Consider the following 18,429-nt stretch of genomic DNA (forward strand, 5'->3'; position numbering starts at 1 on the left):
AAATAGATATAATAGTAACGTATAATTTAAAAGTAAAACAAAAAAACAAGCTTTAATTTGATTTAAAAATTATTATTATTTTAAACACATATTATTCTTCTTTTAAAACACTGCCACCTTGGCTATAATTAATTCAAGTTAATGGAATTTTAAGTTAATTGATTTATGTATTATATTTTCAAAATGTTATTAATCTTTGTGTGCTATAATTATAATATTACAATTTATTTTTATTATATTTAAAAATTTCAGATGATGAAATATTACGTTTTATTCGATCATATTGACAGGATTCAAAAGTTTTCATGATAATATAGTTTTTTAGCTTTGTATTTTTGTTATTTTAAAATAGGAAATTTCAAAACTTTTGAGCATGAGTTATATTGCAAAATAATGCATTACATAATGTTTATTATAATACAATAGTAGACCATTCACCAAACATACCACTTTTATTTTTCTTTAATAATTAATTTATTCAAATTGATATTTTTTTTGTATTAATTAAGAAGTGTCATGTGACGAAACTTCACATACTTCTGTGTTTCAAATGAGAACTCTTCATTTTTACTGTAAATTATTTTGTGGATAATTTTTTTTTTAAATATTGATATACTTAATTTAAAATTTAAACGAGTATTTTTCTAATTATGAAAATGTTTATACTAAGGATAATGTAAATCAGTATTGTCAAATTAATATTTAAGAGCTATTCCGTGCTAAAACCATAATATATTGTACTTATATAATATATACTGTTCAAAACTACACGGTATATGGTTGTCTCATGCGGTGGTTTGACTACGTCTATAACTTATTTTATTAATAATAAACTTGAAACTAAAGTGCCATAATTTATTACGTTTGAATAATATATCAGTTTTTGGTTTACTTATAATAATTTTATTAAAAATATTTGATTTTAGTGTTTCGTAAAAATATGAACCATTCTATTTATAAGGTGTTAACATTTTATTTTAAAAGTTAAATAAAATATCGTTTTTATTTATTATTTAAAAAAATAAATATTATCCAATTTATATAGATTATAGCTATTAAACGTACGGGAACAAACGCACGGTTGAAACATCCTGTACAGTGTTCATATGTATATAAATATCGTGTATAATAAACTGTCGGAGTGACACTTAGTAGTAGTAGTATAGTAGTAGTAGTAGTATTCAGTAGAAGTAGAAGTAACCGCAACCTCACGCGCGCACAAGATTCTCAATAAATGGCGGCTGCGTCTCGTGACCAACGGTCAGTTGCACTGATTACCGGCACCACAGCCGGTCGTAGTGCGAAATCATTTTGCCGTCGAATGTCATATTTCGATTTAAACGCTGCCAACTCCAACACCTTTATAATATTACGATTCAAAGGTCTCACCGTCTCGCGCAAACAGCAGAGAAACCATCTGAGACGATGAAGTCTACCGGGCCGGATCGGCCAAATGAGCAGCGACCTTCTCATAATCATTGCAATCTGCCTTTGCGACTGCAGACCACCACTGTCCTATTGCTGATTTTTCACTTTGTCTCTCCAACTTTGACCCTGAGGAGTGAAGCATACCGCGAGACTTACACTGATGACGCGGTCATAATCGAAGGTAAGGACTGAGGGTGACTTCTCGTATAATATTTAGATATATTAGGTATTTTTATATAGTCATAACTAATAATAGTTTTAAAAGACCATTTTTTAAACTAGTTATCTTTCCTAATATCTATTCTGAAACGACTGATTTATATATATATATATATATATATATTATTTTTATGTAAGGTAGGTATATTATTATATATAGACATTTCTGTCGTTCAGCACTACATTTTTTTGCAAATATAATTTACATTCTTAGATGGTGTATCGTATTTAAATATGTTTTAAACATAGTTAACTGTATTCAAAAAACTGGTTTCAAGTTATTTTTTTTATTCATTTTTTTATCTTACTAGATCGTCGTAAACCTAATAAAATGTGATATTTCGACTGAAAGCCAGTCTAATTATAATTTAATCAGTTAAAATAATTAATGCGTCTATGTAATAACATTACTTAAATAAAGATTTCCGAAAATAATGTCCGAATTTTAATTTAATATTTTATTCAGATGTAAAATTAAAAAAAATAATACAAAATGTATTATGTATAATGTAAAAAAAAAAAATATCATAAATTAATTGTGTAATAAACTAAATAAGTTATGTTTTTACGTTTTTATAAATTTTATAAAAAAAATAAAATAATAAATTGACAATCCACAAGTAAGTGGGTAGTTAAGTAATATTTTAAATTAAAGTTTTATACTTTATAATATATCCATATTTTTAAAATATAAAAAGATTAAATTTGAAAAAATATAATGTCAATCGATTTGTTTCATATCTTTTTTTCAAAACATGTTGTACATATTCAATTTTCTTTAAATATTTTAATTTTCATAAAATGTTTATTTATTACTATAATAATTATTATCAAATGGCTTTTTAATAAAAAAAGTATATGTATAAATATATTTTGATTAAGTTGATTATTTTTTTTTATTTTATGATTAATTTATTTAGACTTCTTGTCATAATGAATTGTTTAGTTGATAATTTTTGTAGCAAATACCATTATTTGATTTATTTTATATAGTTAATAAATTTAGGGTGTAAGGAATCTTAAGTTTTTTTTCCTATTTATTAAACTGAACGTAAAATTATGTCATTATCCAACTCCGTTTTACAAAATGTTAGGTATACTCATCAATCATCATCGTAGTACAATTAAATATATCTATAACATTATAAACATTACTTATTTATTTAAAATAAAATCTATATATAGCTTATATTTTATTGTAACTCATAATTCTTGTTAACATACTTCAAACGAATTATTATTTATGTTTTTTTTTTTTTTTAATAAAAGACGTATTTTATTTATATTTTATAATAAAGCATAAAGTATACACGTATATTGATTGTAAAATTTTTCTTTTGCGATGAAAATAATATATATAGACAATTGTTAGTAAATTAATTTTGAAACCACATGCTGGCACCATTTGTGACATTCAATGTAGCATGTGTATTATAATTTATATACATCAACTATGCAATAAAAATCAAACCATACAACTATAGTTTGAAACATCTTATATCTTATTGACCATCAATGATAATATTTTATCATCATGTTGATAATTAAATTACTTAATTGACCATAAATAATAGTGAAAATAAATCATTTTAGAAATATTATATTAATTATTATTAGCGTACAATTCTGATTTCTGATGAGATATTGCATGTTAAGAAAGTCTATTATAACTATTTTTGACTAATCGTCTCCTAACGAGTTCAATAATTTACTTCGCGGTAGTTCAATTATACTGATCTTTATATTACCCAATAGTTTTGACTTTTCATAAAATCAATGAAGTTATAACTTATTAACTTTCTTCAAGTCGTAATTAAATAATGTATTACGTAGAGTACAATTATTATCTTTTACTTGTAAAAATAAAATAGTAAATACGAAACAATAATAATACGGTTGAACTTTTGTCTTGCCGACATATTATTAATCAAATTTTAGACTTTTTATAGTACCATTTATGCTTTATTTTTTATATTGTTATTATTAGTTATATAATAAATTTATACCATCATAAGATAGACAAGTATAATAACAATTATTTTATTATTTAGGACTCGGAGGGATGGATTTTTGAGGTAATTGGAATTCAAATCGTTTTTTCTCTTATTATAATTCAGTGTAAATGTAATTGCGTTTTATATTTTAATCCAACAAAAACATAATTTATTCAGTATCACGCGTATTATTATAAATCTTGAATACGGGTGCGTCTCGTGAAAAATGTAGGACCTTGCACGTCTGTTCTACATGCATATAATGTATATACACATATATATTATATACATAAATACATAAATACATATATATGTTTATATAGCAATTTATAATAGTTGTCCAAATAGAATGTAGGTATACCAAATATAATTTTAATATTTATTTTGCAAACGGCACGTCTGTCAACTTCTACTCGAAGTAAAGTATACATTTTAAACGTACCTATTCGATTTCGGTGGGCGGTTACTCAAGAAGGAGTACATCGCGCTATCATCCTATTATACACGATCACACTAAACTCGTGTACATATTTTCATTATTTATTTGTACTCTCTTAGTAAACGTATTTTTTGAACGCACAACGAGTGGGTATGATATTACCATCATGTTCTCACAATATAAAGGTATTTATTTCATTAACTTATCACAATAGCGAAGATGTTAGGACGCACACGAAGAATAATATGGTTTTGGTTGAGCTAAGGGTTAAGATTGGTGATTAATATAGAAAAAAATCAAACAAAAATTACTGTATACTTACTAATGACTTACTTGGTCGATGCGAACATCTTGTCTTGCGTCAAGGTCGCCAGCCAATGCGACACAGGTTCAATGACAGCGACAGTGGAGGCGGCGGCGCAAAAAAAATATCCGTTTGTTTACATGCGATTGCAGTATATATTTTTATTCGATGAATTCGTTGTCTGCTACGATAATTCACTCCTTAAGTATAGAAAATTTATATTCGTTGTACCATCGAAACACGTGGCTAAGTTAACGGGTTTTTTTTATCGTGCACATAATAGGTAATTTATATTTGATATTGATTTGGACAATTCGTTGTTCATACATCCCGTGTGCAGTTTTTCCAAAAAAAACCTATAGTAGGTAATAGTTATAATTTGATCCATCTCAAACAAATGTCGCCTTATTCTGCAGTTTAAACAAATGTCATAATATAGCTAACAGTATAAATACGCGTTACTATATACCTAAACCCATATTTTTTTAGTGTAAAAATATATGTTACCATAAATCAAGTATAAAAAAACGAATTCGGGCGGTCGTTCACACTATGTGAACTCTGGAGTACTGTGCAGATACCGTTTTTGGTTTGGTATACGTATGAAGAGTCGAAAAAATCGTTTCAATAGAATTATACTATAAAATCGTAGAAATAAAAAATTTGTATTATAAGTTGGCGAGAATGAACGAAAACGATAGTATCTAGTAAATATTGATACAATCATATTTGAAATCATTGTATCCGTTATAAAATATGATACAATTTATTAAAAAATATTGTGTAGTGTGTATGTACAAACGTTACAATCGCGAAATTTCCAGTTATATTTTTTTTCTTGAAAGTAGGTATATACTCGTACGATAAGTTATAATATTTATTATTTTGATGATCGTAACTGTGGTCTATATGTTGTTTAAAAATAATTGGAAGAACATAAAAATTTAAAAATTTATTTCTGAATTTTATACTAGATTTAGAAATATTTTTTTCAGAAAAATATTTGTTCAGAACCATATATTTCAGTTCCAATAACATAGGTTTCTAATACAATAGTTTCTGTAAAATTACATTTTTGAGCATATTGGTTTCCGACATAATATAATATTTAAAATGGATTACGCTCTAAAGTAGTATGATTAAATAACCATTTGAAAATATAATGCTAACAATATGTTATTCTAATGAAATATTTTTAACAAATATAATCGATTCCAAACGAATAAATTTTTGACTTTTTATGTACATTTATCATAATTTTTAATATTTCAATAATAATAACAGTTATATTTGATATTCACATATATATTTTGATTAAAACCTAAGGCCACCATTGCGTTTTTAGTACAATTTTTCTTGATAGGAAATTTAAATGTATATTTTATTTAAGTAGCTACTTTTTAAATAATCATTTATTTACTTGTAGATTAATGAGTAATACAAAATGTATATCTAACCAGTTTATTAGATAAAATTACAGTCATCTATCAGACATCTTTGGCCGGATAGAAAATATCCATTACAGGACATTCCTACGTGTACTCTATACGAATTTAACTTTGTACACTCACATAATATTAATATTAATATTCCATTCGCGATCTTGTAGTAATCTATTGGTGACATACCAAATGAATACATTCTATCCGTTCTATACTATTTTATGGCGAAAAATCTCTTTTTTGTATTAAGTTTATTATATGGATTAATTAGTTGATAAATGCATATCATTAAAAGTTTAAATATATTACGAAATTAACGCATATTTTGCAGTCTAATTTAATAACTTTTATAAAAATATTGTCAAACTTCAATATTTCTAGCTAGAACGTTTATAGTTTTAGAATAATTAATTATTGATCGTCTAAAATAGTGTAAGTGCATAGTGAATAAAATAAGAATGTACGGATTAGTTGTCGTTTATAATTCAATATGATGTATTTGAGTTAATCTGTTGAGTATTTTTTTTTTTTATAATTGATTTTAATAATAGCCTATAATATTATTATAGGCCCTGCATGTGTGATAAATTGGTACCAAATGTGTATATTTGTATATATATATCTATTACCTACGCATATTTTAGTATTTTAATTTAGTTAAATATACTGGGAGCAAAATGTAACTTGCATGTAAGTGGCAAGGTCAAAATGAGTTACATAAATAAAATATATTAACACATAAAATATACTCTTGAATGGAGTAGGTAATTGAATTATTACAAAGTATTAAAATTAATCACCACTATATATTATTGATATATTAAATTTGTACTCATGTAATCTGTAAAATATTAAACTCGTATCGTTTTAAGCATAAATAATTTAATTTTAGAGTATAGTATCACGAGTTATAAATTAAAATTAATCGGAAGAATAACACAAATGATAGGTATATTATTTTTAAATTGAAATATTATTATTTTATTTGATTTACAATAAATTTAAAGTAAATTTGTTTTCATGGTTCTCTGCATACTCAAATATAAAAACATATTTTTTTTTTAATATAAGATTAATACAATTATATAAATACATACTTGTATAAGTGTGGGTATAAACCTAGATTATGTACATAGAGTTGCACGTAATAAGTCATAACTCATTATTAACATCAGTTACAAAAAATAACCTAACAGTTTTATCAAATATGTATGTACTATGTGTTTATGTGTCTACATAATAATTATAATATTTTATTTCAAAATTATTTAATTTGGTATAGGTGTCTCATCATAGGCCATAAAGTTTTCAAATTTGACACTGTGATTAATTTTTTATTATTTTAATTTTTAAAAACAAAAACGAATATGTAGAGTTTTTAAAATATTAATTATATAGAAATAAATAATAATTAAATTAAAACTTTTTTCGAAATACTAATTAAAATACAATAGATATTTGTTGTTGATGAGAACAAACACGGCGAATATCAGTAAAAATATAGTTATTTATTTATTTAATAATTTATTAGTTACAATGTATTATCAGTATTTATAATAAAAATTAAACTATTATTACGATTTATTAATAAATATCAGTTTTGTATTTTAGTATGCGTCAATTGAATCATTTAGAAAAGTTCAAAAATTGAAATTTGAAATTCGAGATCCCTTGAGATGGATTTTGAAAATGGAATGCTTTTTCTTCAGATAAAAGTATATAAATCATAAATAAGTACAATAACATTTTATATTTTAAACTTAATTTCTAAATGTTTTGGAAATTATAGTCATATTAATAGTTACTAAAGCATTGTTTCAAATGGAAAATTTAAATGTTTAATATTATATTGATAATTTACAGTTTAACTATATATGCTTGGTTCTCGAAGACATTGTATTATTATTGTTAGGTATTTTAGTATTTACATCTTTACTTGCTTTCATAATTTACGAGAAGCATAAATATGATTAAATATTATTATCGTGAACCCGAAATATTCTCAGAATTTGATCAGTGGGTATCGCGTAATTGTGTGACACAGTCCAACCAAAACATTGTCCTAGATCTCTATTTCGAAGAAAATTTTTACATATTATGAGTACCTACGTACATAATTATAAACGTTTGTTCCGAAAGAAGAAAAATACAACACACACACACATTTTTATTTCTAATTTATATCAATTTCTATTCTAACACTTAGTTGCGTCTATTACATTTCTATAGACATATCTATTATACATAATATCTATGCTGAGGCTAGTTTATACGAATATGTTATAAACATTTTCGTTATCGAAATTATCATTGTGTCGTTGTTCGTTATTTGGACGTAGGTAGTATTGAACTTAAAATATATCACATAAATATGCAGATTAATAGTTAAGTGACTTGACAATAGACAATTATAGTATATGTTATACTGTGAGTTAAAAAAAAAATAACGTTGCCAAAATTTCATAGGTACGGGTTTCTTAATACGTGGATTGTAAAAATGGCAATCTTTATTTATTATTAAAAACTTACCCCACTACTTTAAATTTAAGGCTACTTAGCATAACATTTATATAATTAAATGTACATATTTTTTTATATTTGTAAATACTATTAATAATGTAATCTAATTTTATCTTAACATTCTAAACAAATGTTATGCTAAGTAACCTTAAATGTTAAGTAGTGGGGTAAGTTTTTAATAATAAATAAAGATTGTCATTTTTACAATCCACGTATTAAGAAACCCGTACCTATTGAAATTTTGGCAACGTTATTTTTATTTTTTTAACTCACAGTATAACATATACTATAATAACATTTGTTTAGAATGTTAAGATACAATTAGATTACATTATTAATAGTATTTACAAATATAAAAAAATATGTACATTTAATTATATTATTGTATTATATTTGACCAATGAGATTTATTTTTGTTAAAAGTTCTAGTAGTTTAAGTATAATATTTGGTTCTAAACGTAGAGCTTCAGAAAGATAATTGGAGATTCCTAATTAGCTTCTTTCCTTATCGTATGCGTTCTGTATTTAGTAAGAAAATGTATGTGTTGTCTTAGTCTTATTAGTTACTAACAAATAATATGGACAATTTAATGTTCAGAAAAATTCGTTTTGCTCTATTAACAATTTAAAAATATTAGATATCTAGGGAATATTAACAGGTTTTTTTTTGATATTTTGATTTTGAAGCAAATTACAAGCATTTTAAAATTTACAATAAATGTATAATTTGAAAGTTGATATATTCTAGATAATAATCTACCTTTAATTTGATAATAGAGCAATTGAGCGATTGATTTCAATATTCAAAATAATAGAATAAAATAAATACTGCTTAAGGTAAAATTTGGTATGTTATGCATTAATTAGGTAACTTAAGTAAAGATGAATACACACATATATGATGACTACAACAATACACATGGGAAGATTTATTCTGCTCAACAAATCTTTTTACGTTTAATGAATCATGAAACGTGTAGATATAATAAAAACGATCACTGTTCTAAATTAATACTAGATTAGGTGTATTATATTACTTAAATTATTGTAATAATTTTATGAGTTATATACCGTTGAACAGAATACAACTGACTGATACAAAGATTGGAGACATTGTAATGCAAATATATACATAATAAATTATAATAATATATTATCATTGATTCAAAGCAATGCTTATCCATGTATATTTTTAATTTTTTCATCTTAAAGCACATGAAATAAAATATAATTGGAGATCAAAAATATTTAGTCGAAAAGGAAGTGTGGAGCAACTGGAAATGTAACAATCAGATATGCACTTTATGATAAAAGTGAAATATGACTTTTTAAAAATTTTAATTCTCTTTGTTGTTAGGAACGATACTGTGTCTTTTTACATAGAGTCTAAGTACCTATGGTTTTCGTTTTACTCACACAATAACTCCTTATACAGCATCTGTTTATCACGTGTTGGGCGAATTGTAAACACTATCAAAGATAAAACAAATTTGCAAAGTTTAAGAACATACTGTAACAACATACTTATCTATGTATATTATAAATAATAGATTTGTCAAGTCCACGGTTGACCAAAAATTGATGTACTGTATAGTGTGCACATCACGTCAAACATATAATTATAAATGAAATAATATATAATATATATTCGTATATATATGGCGAGAAGAACCACTGTGTTATTTTTTGTAAGATTATCAAGAAAAATAAACTCATATTAGTTATGTCTAATACAAACTATAAAAATTTAAATCTGTGATCTTAGGATAAAAATTTGCATTGTCATATAGGTATAGCTATGTTAATCAAGTAGTTGTACATAAATTATATATAGTTCGATCAATCTATTAGTTAGAGTTAGTCACTTTCATAGAATGGGATTTTTTTTTTTTATGTCACTGTACTTTATAATATATTATAAATTAAAAAAATAAAAATATTAATAACTATGACGTCTAGATAACATTTATTATTTTATGAGTATAGACAATATAGTTTATCAGGTAGTGAATCTTTGCTAGATGATTTTAAAAACAAATCTTGGTGTTGTCAAATATCTAATTTACTCGTAATTCAAAAATAATATAGAAAAATATTATGAATATATTATAAGTTTGATCCGATTAATTTGTTTCAACACGATAAAAACAACTAGTTAAAATTATCAGTAGAAATTTTCGTATTTAATACTCCTAAATGTAGTTTTTTTTTTAAATAAAAGTATATGGGAACATAGAATATATTTTATATTTTTAAATATTATTTTAGCCATAGGTATGTATGAATATATATTTATTATAATCATCATATTGATGCTAGCAGTGTTTATAACTATCAGCTGTATTCATATAGTAACGTAATTTATTTTCTAAACTAAAATAAATTGATAACGAAAACGGTGACACGGATTTTGGAGAAAATATGATAAATATGTTTTTTACAGTTGTTGAGCATACATACATATGCTTAAAAACTATTCCGTATGTCCGCCTAAAAGATCGGCGACAATTTTATTTTCAAATTAATCGTTTTCACTCAGTTTGGGCAGGTTATGTGGGTACCGCTATATACCTACCTATATTATACTACCAAGACGCGTTATTGGTGTCGTTTTTGCGAATTTTATTATTAAATAGGTGGCATACATGGTGATTAGCTGTAACTTTTATTTTGCGCAGTGAAATAACCTACAAACGAATACAAAACGTATAAAACGCAAATATATTTATTTATATATTATACTCGTCTTATAATAATATTATGTTGTATACACATTACATCCCCTCTATATGGCGGTAACCCGAGCGTGGTCATGATGTGTGCATTAGAGTATATTGACCCACGTTGACTGTTCAACTTTTGATATAGTATAATATTATTGCGAATGACCAGTTTGGAAGATATTTAACGCGTAAAAAAAAAGAGAAAAAGAAAACAAAGTGGCTGAGTCCAAGACTTGATTGTTTATATAATATATGTATGTACATAAACTACTTTGAGCGCTACGAAAAAAAAAAAACCATCTATTTGGTATACAGAAATATTGTTAAACATACATTAATATAAATGGCGTGCGAATTTATGAGTTAGGATGTGACCCGTGGAGACGTATAGATCGTGTCTGTAGTACGTGTGTGGGTATTTTGGCAGAGATGTAATTGGTTTTGTGTGATAACACTCTATATACTAGCTTGTATATTATACTTATGTGGTATAATGTGTGTGTGTGCACGTGTCGCATGTATCAGGAAAACGGGAACAAAAGTGAATTTTAAACACGTTTTAAGTTATTTAGCCGATTCCGTTTTGGCTGTACAGTTTACACCTAACCTACCTATAGTGCCTGATATTATTCTTATATATACCTATGTCTGATGAGGTTTGGATACATTTTTAATATAAGCCTATATAATTACTGTAATTTTATCGTTAATCCGTTTCAATTTGCGAATCGGCATACGCACTATACATTATAATATTGTTATTTGCTAAGTCGATATACATGATAGCGGCTTTATCCAACAAATAACAATATTGTACCTGTATTCTATACTATAGACTTAGAGTCTATATAGTGTTTGGTGATGATACTGATAATAGCATGACTATATCATGATATATTTAATATAGTTTATGATGATAGTTATTATACCGTCACAGTCACAAAGAGTTTTTTACGAATTTAAAAAAAAATATGAGTAATTGATTTTCTTTTAATAAATTATGTATGTATATGTAGTTCATATGACTTTTATCAGCAGGGCATTGGATAAATCCAGCCGTTGGCAGATTTACAACATTTTTTTTTTTTTGGGCGGGAGAGGTTCCTAATAATGTAACATAATATAGAAGCAATAATTGATGCGACGCGAATTCGACTTTACGAATTAACATATTTACACGGTACGAATTTTTGCATGTTTGAAAATATGTAAAAGACAGTGTAGGTTATAGTTTATACATTATTAAAAAATATAGTTCAAAATATTATTATTATGACGTTTAGGGGCGGTTTAGACTCCATTTTTAGTCATCTCCATGATGTAAAAAATATATTTTATATTTCAAGTGTATTTAAAATATTTAAAAATATATATAAAATGAATTTTAAATATTGCCAATCCTTTGTTTATAATGTATTATCGCGTAATGCGAGGTCTATTGCAATGGAAATTTTATCCAATATACATAATATAATGCGTATAATATTACATTTTTCATAATTATCAGCCTATAAACAATTTTTTGTTTTGTTTTGATTTCTCTAAGCCTTATACCTACGTAATTACGTGTTTATAGATAGGTAGGTACTATGTACGACGAACGGCTTTCTAACTAGTCTTTCTATTGATTTTCGTGGAAACCTGATGATACAATTTATTAATCATACATACGTCATTCGATTATTACCATAAAAATCACAAGACTGTAGTTTCATAAAAAAATCAGATCGTTTGAAATAATAATATGCGTGTTATGTTCGTATCACATCAGACAATATTAATCATATGTATACAGACGCGTGTATTAATTTGTGTAATGATTCTTGTATAGATAAATAATTAAGGTGTATGTATCTGAAACCCATAACGTGTTATTATATCGTATCGGAACTGACGCCTAGACGTGAAAGATCAAAGCGCGGTTAACATGTCTTCATGTACTCGCGGTAGATATAAGCTGAGGTGTTTCGCAGAATTATAATTTATCCGAAAGGCTGATATATTATTCTTACAGCGCTCGAATGACGCGATCGTGATAAAATAATATTCATTATTAGAAAGAGAAGAGAACGCGATTCCAGTAAGAAGTGAAAAAAATTCGTACGCACGCAAATAACACAAGTATAGCTGTATATTATTTTTTTTTTTTTGGTTACTCAAATTACATATTATAGCGTTTAGAGTAAACTTTAATTTGTATGCCACCTGTACCGTTCGCCGGAAGCGCCTTCATGTTTCGATTAAGCCGCGTGGCGCTTTATATATATAATATATATGTATAGTAATATGCAGTGTAGCGCTACGGTGGTCCGTTTGTGCATGATTAATCGGGCTGCCGCTGGGTTATTAGCTCAACATCACTATATTAAACTATATAAAAACATGACTACACCCTATAATCATCGTTCATTAAATTGGCGAATGTCAGAAAAAACGCGTGATATCGCGTCACCCGTAGACATTATACGACAACACTTCGTATTTGATGCGTGTACAAATCGATGACTAATAAAAAATTACTAAAAAAATCGTACACTTAATATAATATGTCTATTATCGAAGGTAAATCATTTTGGCGTAAAATATGGGGACTTGAGATGAGGAAAATAAATCCTTAAATTAAATCCTCATCAAGTATATAAATACAAATTACTAATCAAAGTACTAATCGTTTTTTTTTTTTAAATTAAATATAAATAAATATATTTACTAAAAAAAAATTGAGAAATTAAATTTTTTTGGTACAGTATTTCTAAGGTGGTTTGTATACAAGCAGGATAAGAAATGTTGTTTTTTTAGTAAAAAATGTTGTAAGAAAATAATATGATCAGATCATTTTTACCAGAGATGTGTTTGTCAACTGTGTGTATATTTTGAATATAAAATGCAAATGAAATAATAGAAAAATCAAAAAATAATTTGTATTTGTATGCCATGATATTTTAATCAAATATGGGGGGAGGGACTTGAGCCAGTTGACTCTTTCTCTCAAAAAAACTATTTGCTACTATATGGATGGGCTTAAGTAATATGATAAAATAATATGTAGCACATGCATTTTGTGTGTTACTCACATAGGCGCAATACAACTAGGTAGAGGCTAGAGAAGTGAAGACTTCCACCCCAGAAAAAAAAATGTAGTCATATTGAAGTTAATCGTATCATTCTGAAACGACAAAATAACATTTTTATAATACCTATCTGCTAAATGTATTCATTATTAATAATTATTGTACTCATATTATGTAAGTTCGAGTTTAGTTAGATTTAAAATTGGTACCTATAGGCTACAACAGCCGAACAAAATCTAAAAACTCTGCATTAAATTATGTCCAGTGTCCACACCCATATAATCGCGAATATTATCATTATTAGAATTACCATATGTCCGGATTTCAAACACCTGTCTGGATTGGTATTCGGATTTCACAAAGATAGGAAATCGTTTAACATGGTTATGTTGATACAAAAAGTTTAATCAGTGACAGATTTATGAGATTTTATTCATAGATCTAAGAAAAATTGTACTAATAAAGTAATAATATTTTTTATTTTCAATTTTTAACCCTCCTCCCCGCGTGAAACGAAACTGATATCCGGATTTGGTCTAAAAACATTTGGTAACCCTAATTATAGTGGCACTGTAGAGGTCACCTACGATTTTCTATAAATATTTTATTCATTCTATTCTCACTAATGGAATCGGGAATTGAGATTAACACTTAATGTATTATAATTTAATAACAATATTTACCTAATAGATTATAAAAACGATGTCATGAACGTCATCATAAAGGCTTTTATTATTCCGCGCGTTGCTGGGCTAAGTTTATTTATATATGCGCCTCGAACCGGTCTCGATAACACAAAGTGCGCTGCCAGCAGATTTATCTTAAAATATAATATTATTATTTAATGTCATCGTGAACCATATTTCTGTTCACTCGTGTGTAAACGTGTAATTCTTTAGGTGTAACAGACATCGTCTTGTATAAATTATTGATGAATATTAACGACAATTCAGTCAGGTTGATTTGTGTATTATAAACGTTGTATACATTATCATACTGTACGTCTTATGTTTGAAACGTATGAATCCTAAATCGGTATTCTTATGTTGTCGAGAAATACTCGATTAATATTGATTAATGTTACATTAATACTAATTACTAACGTTACATTGATTCATGTCGATAAGCAATATTTGCGAACACGTGTTTTTGGCGCACTGCGCGATGGACAATACCTATCTTATATTATTCGTATTGTAGGGTTAGCCGTGGCGAATAACGTTTGAAATTTAAAAACGTAATCATAAAGTTTGAATTTTTGTCTCTATTTACAATAAATAATACGACTCTATTTTATTATTGTAGCGTATCCTGTGGATCAGGGACATTCGGCAGGTCGTAATATCGATCACCACCATGATTCGATGATGAGTAACAGCGGTAGCGGTCCTCAAAGCGCCTACGATATCAGTACCGACAAAACGTCGAGGACGAAAAGACAGAGTTCGTGGGCGATGGTATCAGGTCCATGTCTGACGGGCAGAGGCACGTTGGGCAAGTGTACGAGTTTTCGAATGTGCTATCCGTATGTCAAAGCGCCAAACTTCCAGTACTGGGACTCGTGGATGGTGGGAATGTACGATACATGCACGTACATAAGTATCGACCACAAACAGGTGAATACCTACGTAATATATAACAAAAATGACAAATCTACGCCCACATATTTGATTTTTATGTAGGTATGAAAAATCTTGGAATGTTTCATTTTGTATTAATATACTTTAATACGTTTTCTCTTAGAATTCTTTTTTTTAAATGATTTTACAAACTCCTATAATTTTGAAAACTAATATTCTTAAAAATACAAGGCTTTTTTGTTAAAATGTTCTTTTATTTGCTTAACGTACTTACATCAAATATTTTTTTTCCAGAACGGATTATGAGCCATTAATATTATTTAGGTACTTTAAAACTTTATTTTAAGAATACGATTATTGTCTTAAATGATAAAATAGTAAAATAATAGTATGTACCTATAGTGCTTATTATTTTATGCACATTGAAAAAATAAATAAAAACATATTTTCAATAAAACATTAGAAATAAACTAATACTTACGCACATTAACATTAGACACTAACCACATTTAGATGTTTGGCGTGTGCTGCGATCACCCGAGCTTCATCGGAGAGAGTCATAAAGAAGAAGGAGTGAGACCACCACCATCGATGGTGCCACCAAATTGGCCACCACCTTTGCCAACGCACCCTCCGGACCATACTATACCGCCGATTCCTACTCATCCTCCACACACGCCACCACCAATGCATCCAACTAAGCCAACGCCTCCGCAGCAACCGACGATACCGCCATGGCCGCCGCTTCAGCATCAAAACTTCACTACTTCTACTACTACTACTACTACTACTACTACCCCGCACAATAAACCTACTAAACCTACCACCACTACACCGTCTTATGTGGACAACGAAGCCGGGAATTTTGATTATCAATGTGGTCTGAAGAATGGTCCTCAAGATCAAGAGAGGATCGTCGGTGGTCAAAACGCAGATCCCGGAGAATGGCCGTGGATTGTAAGTATACCTAAACACCTAGTGTACTATGGTAAACAATACACATACGCGTGTTGCGTGTAATTTATTATTTTATATTATATCGTACACAAATTTCACGGTAAAATATATTTTATACTCATCAGACATTGATGAAACTAGGTCAATCTGCAGTAGCTTAAACACTAATTTGCTTAAACTTAATAACCCCTGGGTCCCTATACATAATCTATACATTTCCGATGACCATCGCATGGTACAATAATGTCTTAGTGTCAATCGAAATAGAGATCATCTATTTTGTGATGTACATATTATAAAATTGCAAACATCATAATATGCTTTAATAATAGCGAAAATAATTGTTTCACATTGTAATCTCGTCTATTATTATTTATTACACTCGGTAGTATTGTTCTCCAGTGTTTAATTTTTCGGCTGCTCTACTGTTGATCGATAGTTAGATAATAATTTCTGGGTATCTTAAATAACACATGACTTATAGTGAATACAAATCTAAAACGACAATGGTTCGTGGTGTTCCCAATATCGAAATAGGCATCCATATAGGTAGCTATATATATGCAATATATAATATATACTCAATAGATGATGTTTGACTATGATGAGTTGTAAATAATTTCAGGTAGCTATATTCAATGCGGGCAGGCATTTTTGCGGAGGATCTCTAATCGATGACACACACGTATTGACAGCGGCACATTGCGTTGCTCAGTAAGTATTGATATAAAATCAGATAGTTTTAAAAATTTAAACGTTCAATATCGTCTTAATATTCTGTAATTTGATTGCAGCATGAATTCGTGGGACGTAGCTCGTTTGACAGCGAATCTCGGCGATTACAATATAAAAAGTAAAACTGACGTGAAGCACATGGAGAGAAAAATAAAAAGAGTCGTACGGCATAAAGGTTTTGATCAAAGAACTCTGGTTAGTAAAACGTTGGATATCCTATACGGTATACATTAATTTACGTCTGATAACCAATTTATTTTCACTGTAGTACAACGATATCGCGCTCCTGACTCTGGATAAACCAGTGAAGTTTGATAAACAAGTACACCCGATATGTTTGCCGATGAGCAGATCTATGTACGCAGGACAGACCGCTACAGTCATCGGCTGGGGCAGCTTGAAAGAGAGTGAGTTTCAAAGGAGACGAACGCATAATAATTTTTGAATAAAAGTCAACCCGGTGTGCTGTCTGTTTTAGGTGGTCCACAACCGGCTATTTTGCAGAAGGTCAACGTACCAGTGTGGACAAATCAAGAATGCAAATACAAGTACGGAGCCGCGGCTCCGGGCGGGATTGTAGATCACTTCTTGTGCGCAGGAAAAACAGCAAGAGACTCTTGCAGTGTAAGTATAAAATCTTGATGCATATTAATATGTCAAGTAGGTATCTACTTCGTATTTAGATTGGCGGGCTATCTTTCGATACGAATATATAGTATATCAAATTAACTTTTTTTTATTATAACAGGGTGACAGCGGAGGTCCCTTGATGCTCAACGATGGTAAATGGACCCAGGTGGGTATTGTCAGTTGGGGAATAGGGTGCGGCAAAGGTCAGTACCCAGGAGTATATACCAGAGTTACGAGTTTCATGAACTGGATTACAAGAAATTTAAAAACGTAAATTGATATTAGTATAGTATAGCTTACCGTTAATAATAATTGTGTCTCGGTAAATTATTATTATATTATAAATTGATATTATTTTATTTTTGTACATATTATTTAGATTAGTAT

The 18,429-nt window shown here is 28.0% G+C and overlaps 1 protein-coding gene across 1 annotated transcript; it reads left to right on the top strand.

Moving 5' to 3' along the window:
* Positions 1-1,250: 1,250 nt before the first annotated feature.
* LOC112599777 (transmembrane protease serine 9-like) lies at positions 1,251-18,396 on the top strand. The gene is made up of 8 exons (XM_025346839.1): positions 1,251-1,609; positions 15,446-15,756; positions 16,234-16,677; positions 17,303-17,391; positions 17,472-17,607; positions 17,681-17,819; positions 17,891-18,036; positions 18,161-18,396. Exons 1-8 carry the CDS (start codon positions 1,426-1,428, stop codon positions 18,314-18,316), a joined length of 1,605 nt encoding a protein of 534 aa, XP_025202624.1. The 5' UTR covers positions 1,251-1,425; the 3' UTR covers positions 18,317-18,396.
* Positions 18,397-18,429: the final 33 nt, after the last annotated feature.

Source organism: Melanaphis sacchari, unplaced genomic scaffold, assembly GCF_002803265.2.
Source record: "Melanaphis sacchari strain LSU unplaced genomic scaffold, SCAv2.0 Contig54_pilon_pilon, whole genome shotgun sequence".
Taxonomy (NCBI): domain Eukaryota; kingdom Metazoa; phylum Arthropoda; class Insecta; order Hemiptera; family Aphididae; genus Melanaphis; species Melanaphis sacchari.

What these genes read in the sequence shown, in the direction of transcription:
- LOC112599777 (XM_025346839.1), top strand. Translation starts at nt 1,426, where the DNA reads ATGAAGTCTACCGGGCCGGATCGGCCAAATGAGCAGCGACCTTCTCAT. An exon ending in CCGGAGAATGGCCGTGGATT is followed by an intron (nt 16,678 to 17,302) that starts GTAAGTATACCT and finishes AAATAATTTCAG; the next exon opens with GTAGCTATATTCAATGCGGG. An exon ending in CTGGGGCAGCTTGAAAGAGA is followed by an intron (nt 17,820 to 17,890) that starts GTGAGTTTCAAA and finishes TGTCTGTTTTAG; the next exon opens with GTGGTCCACAACCGGCTATT.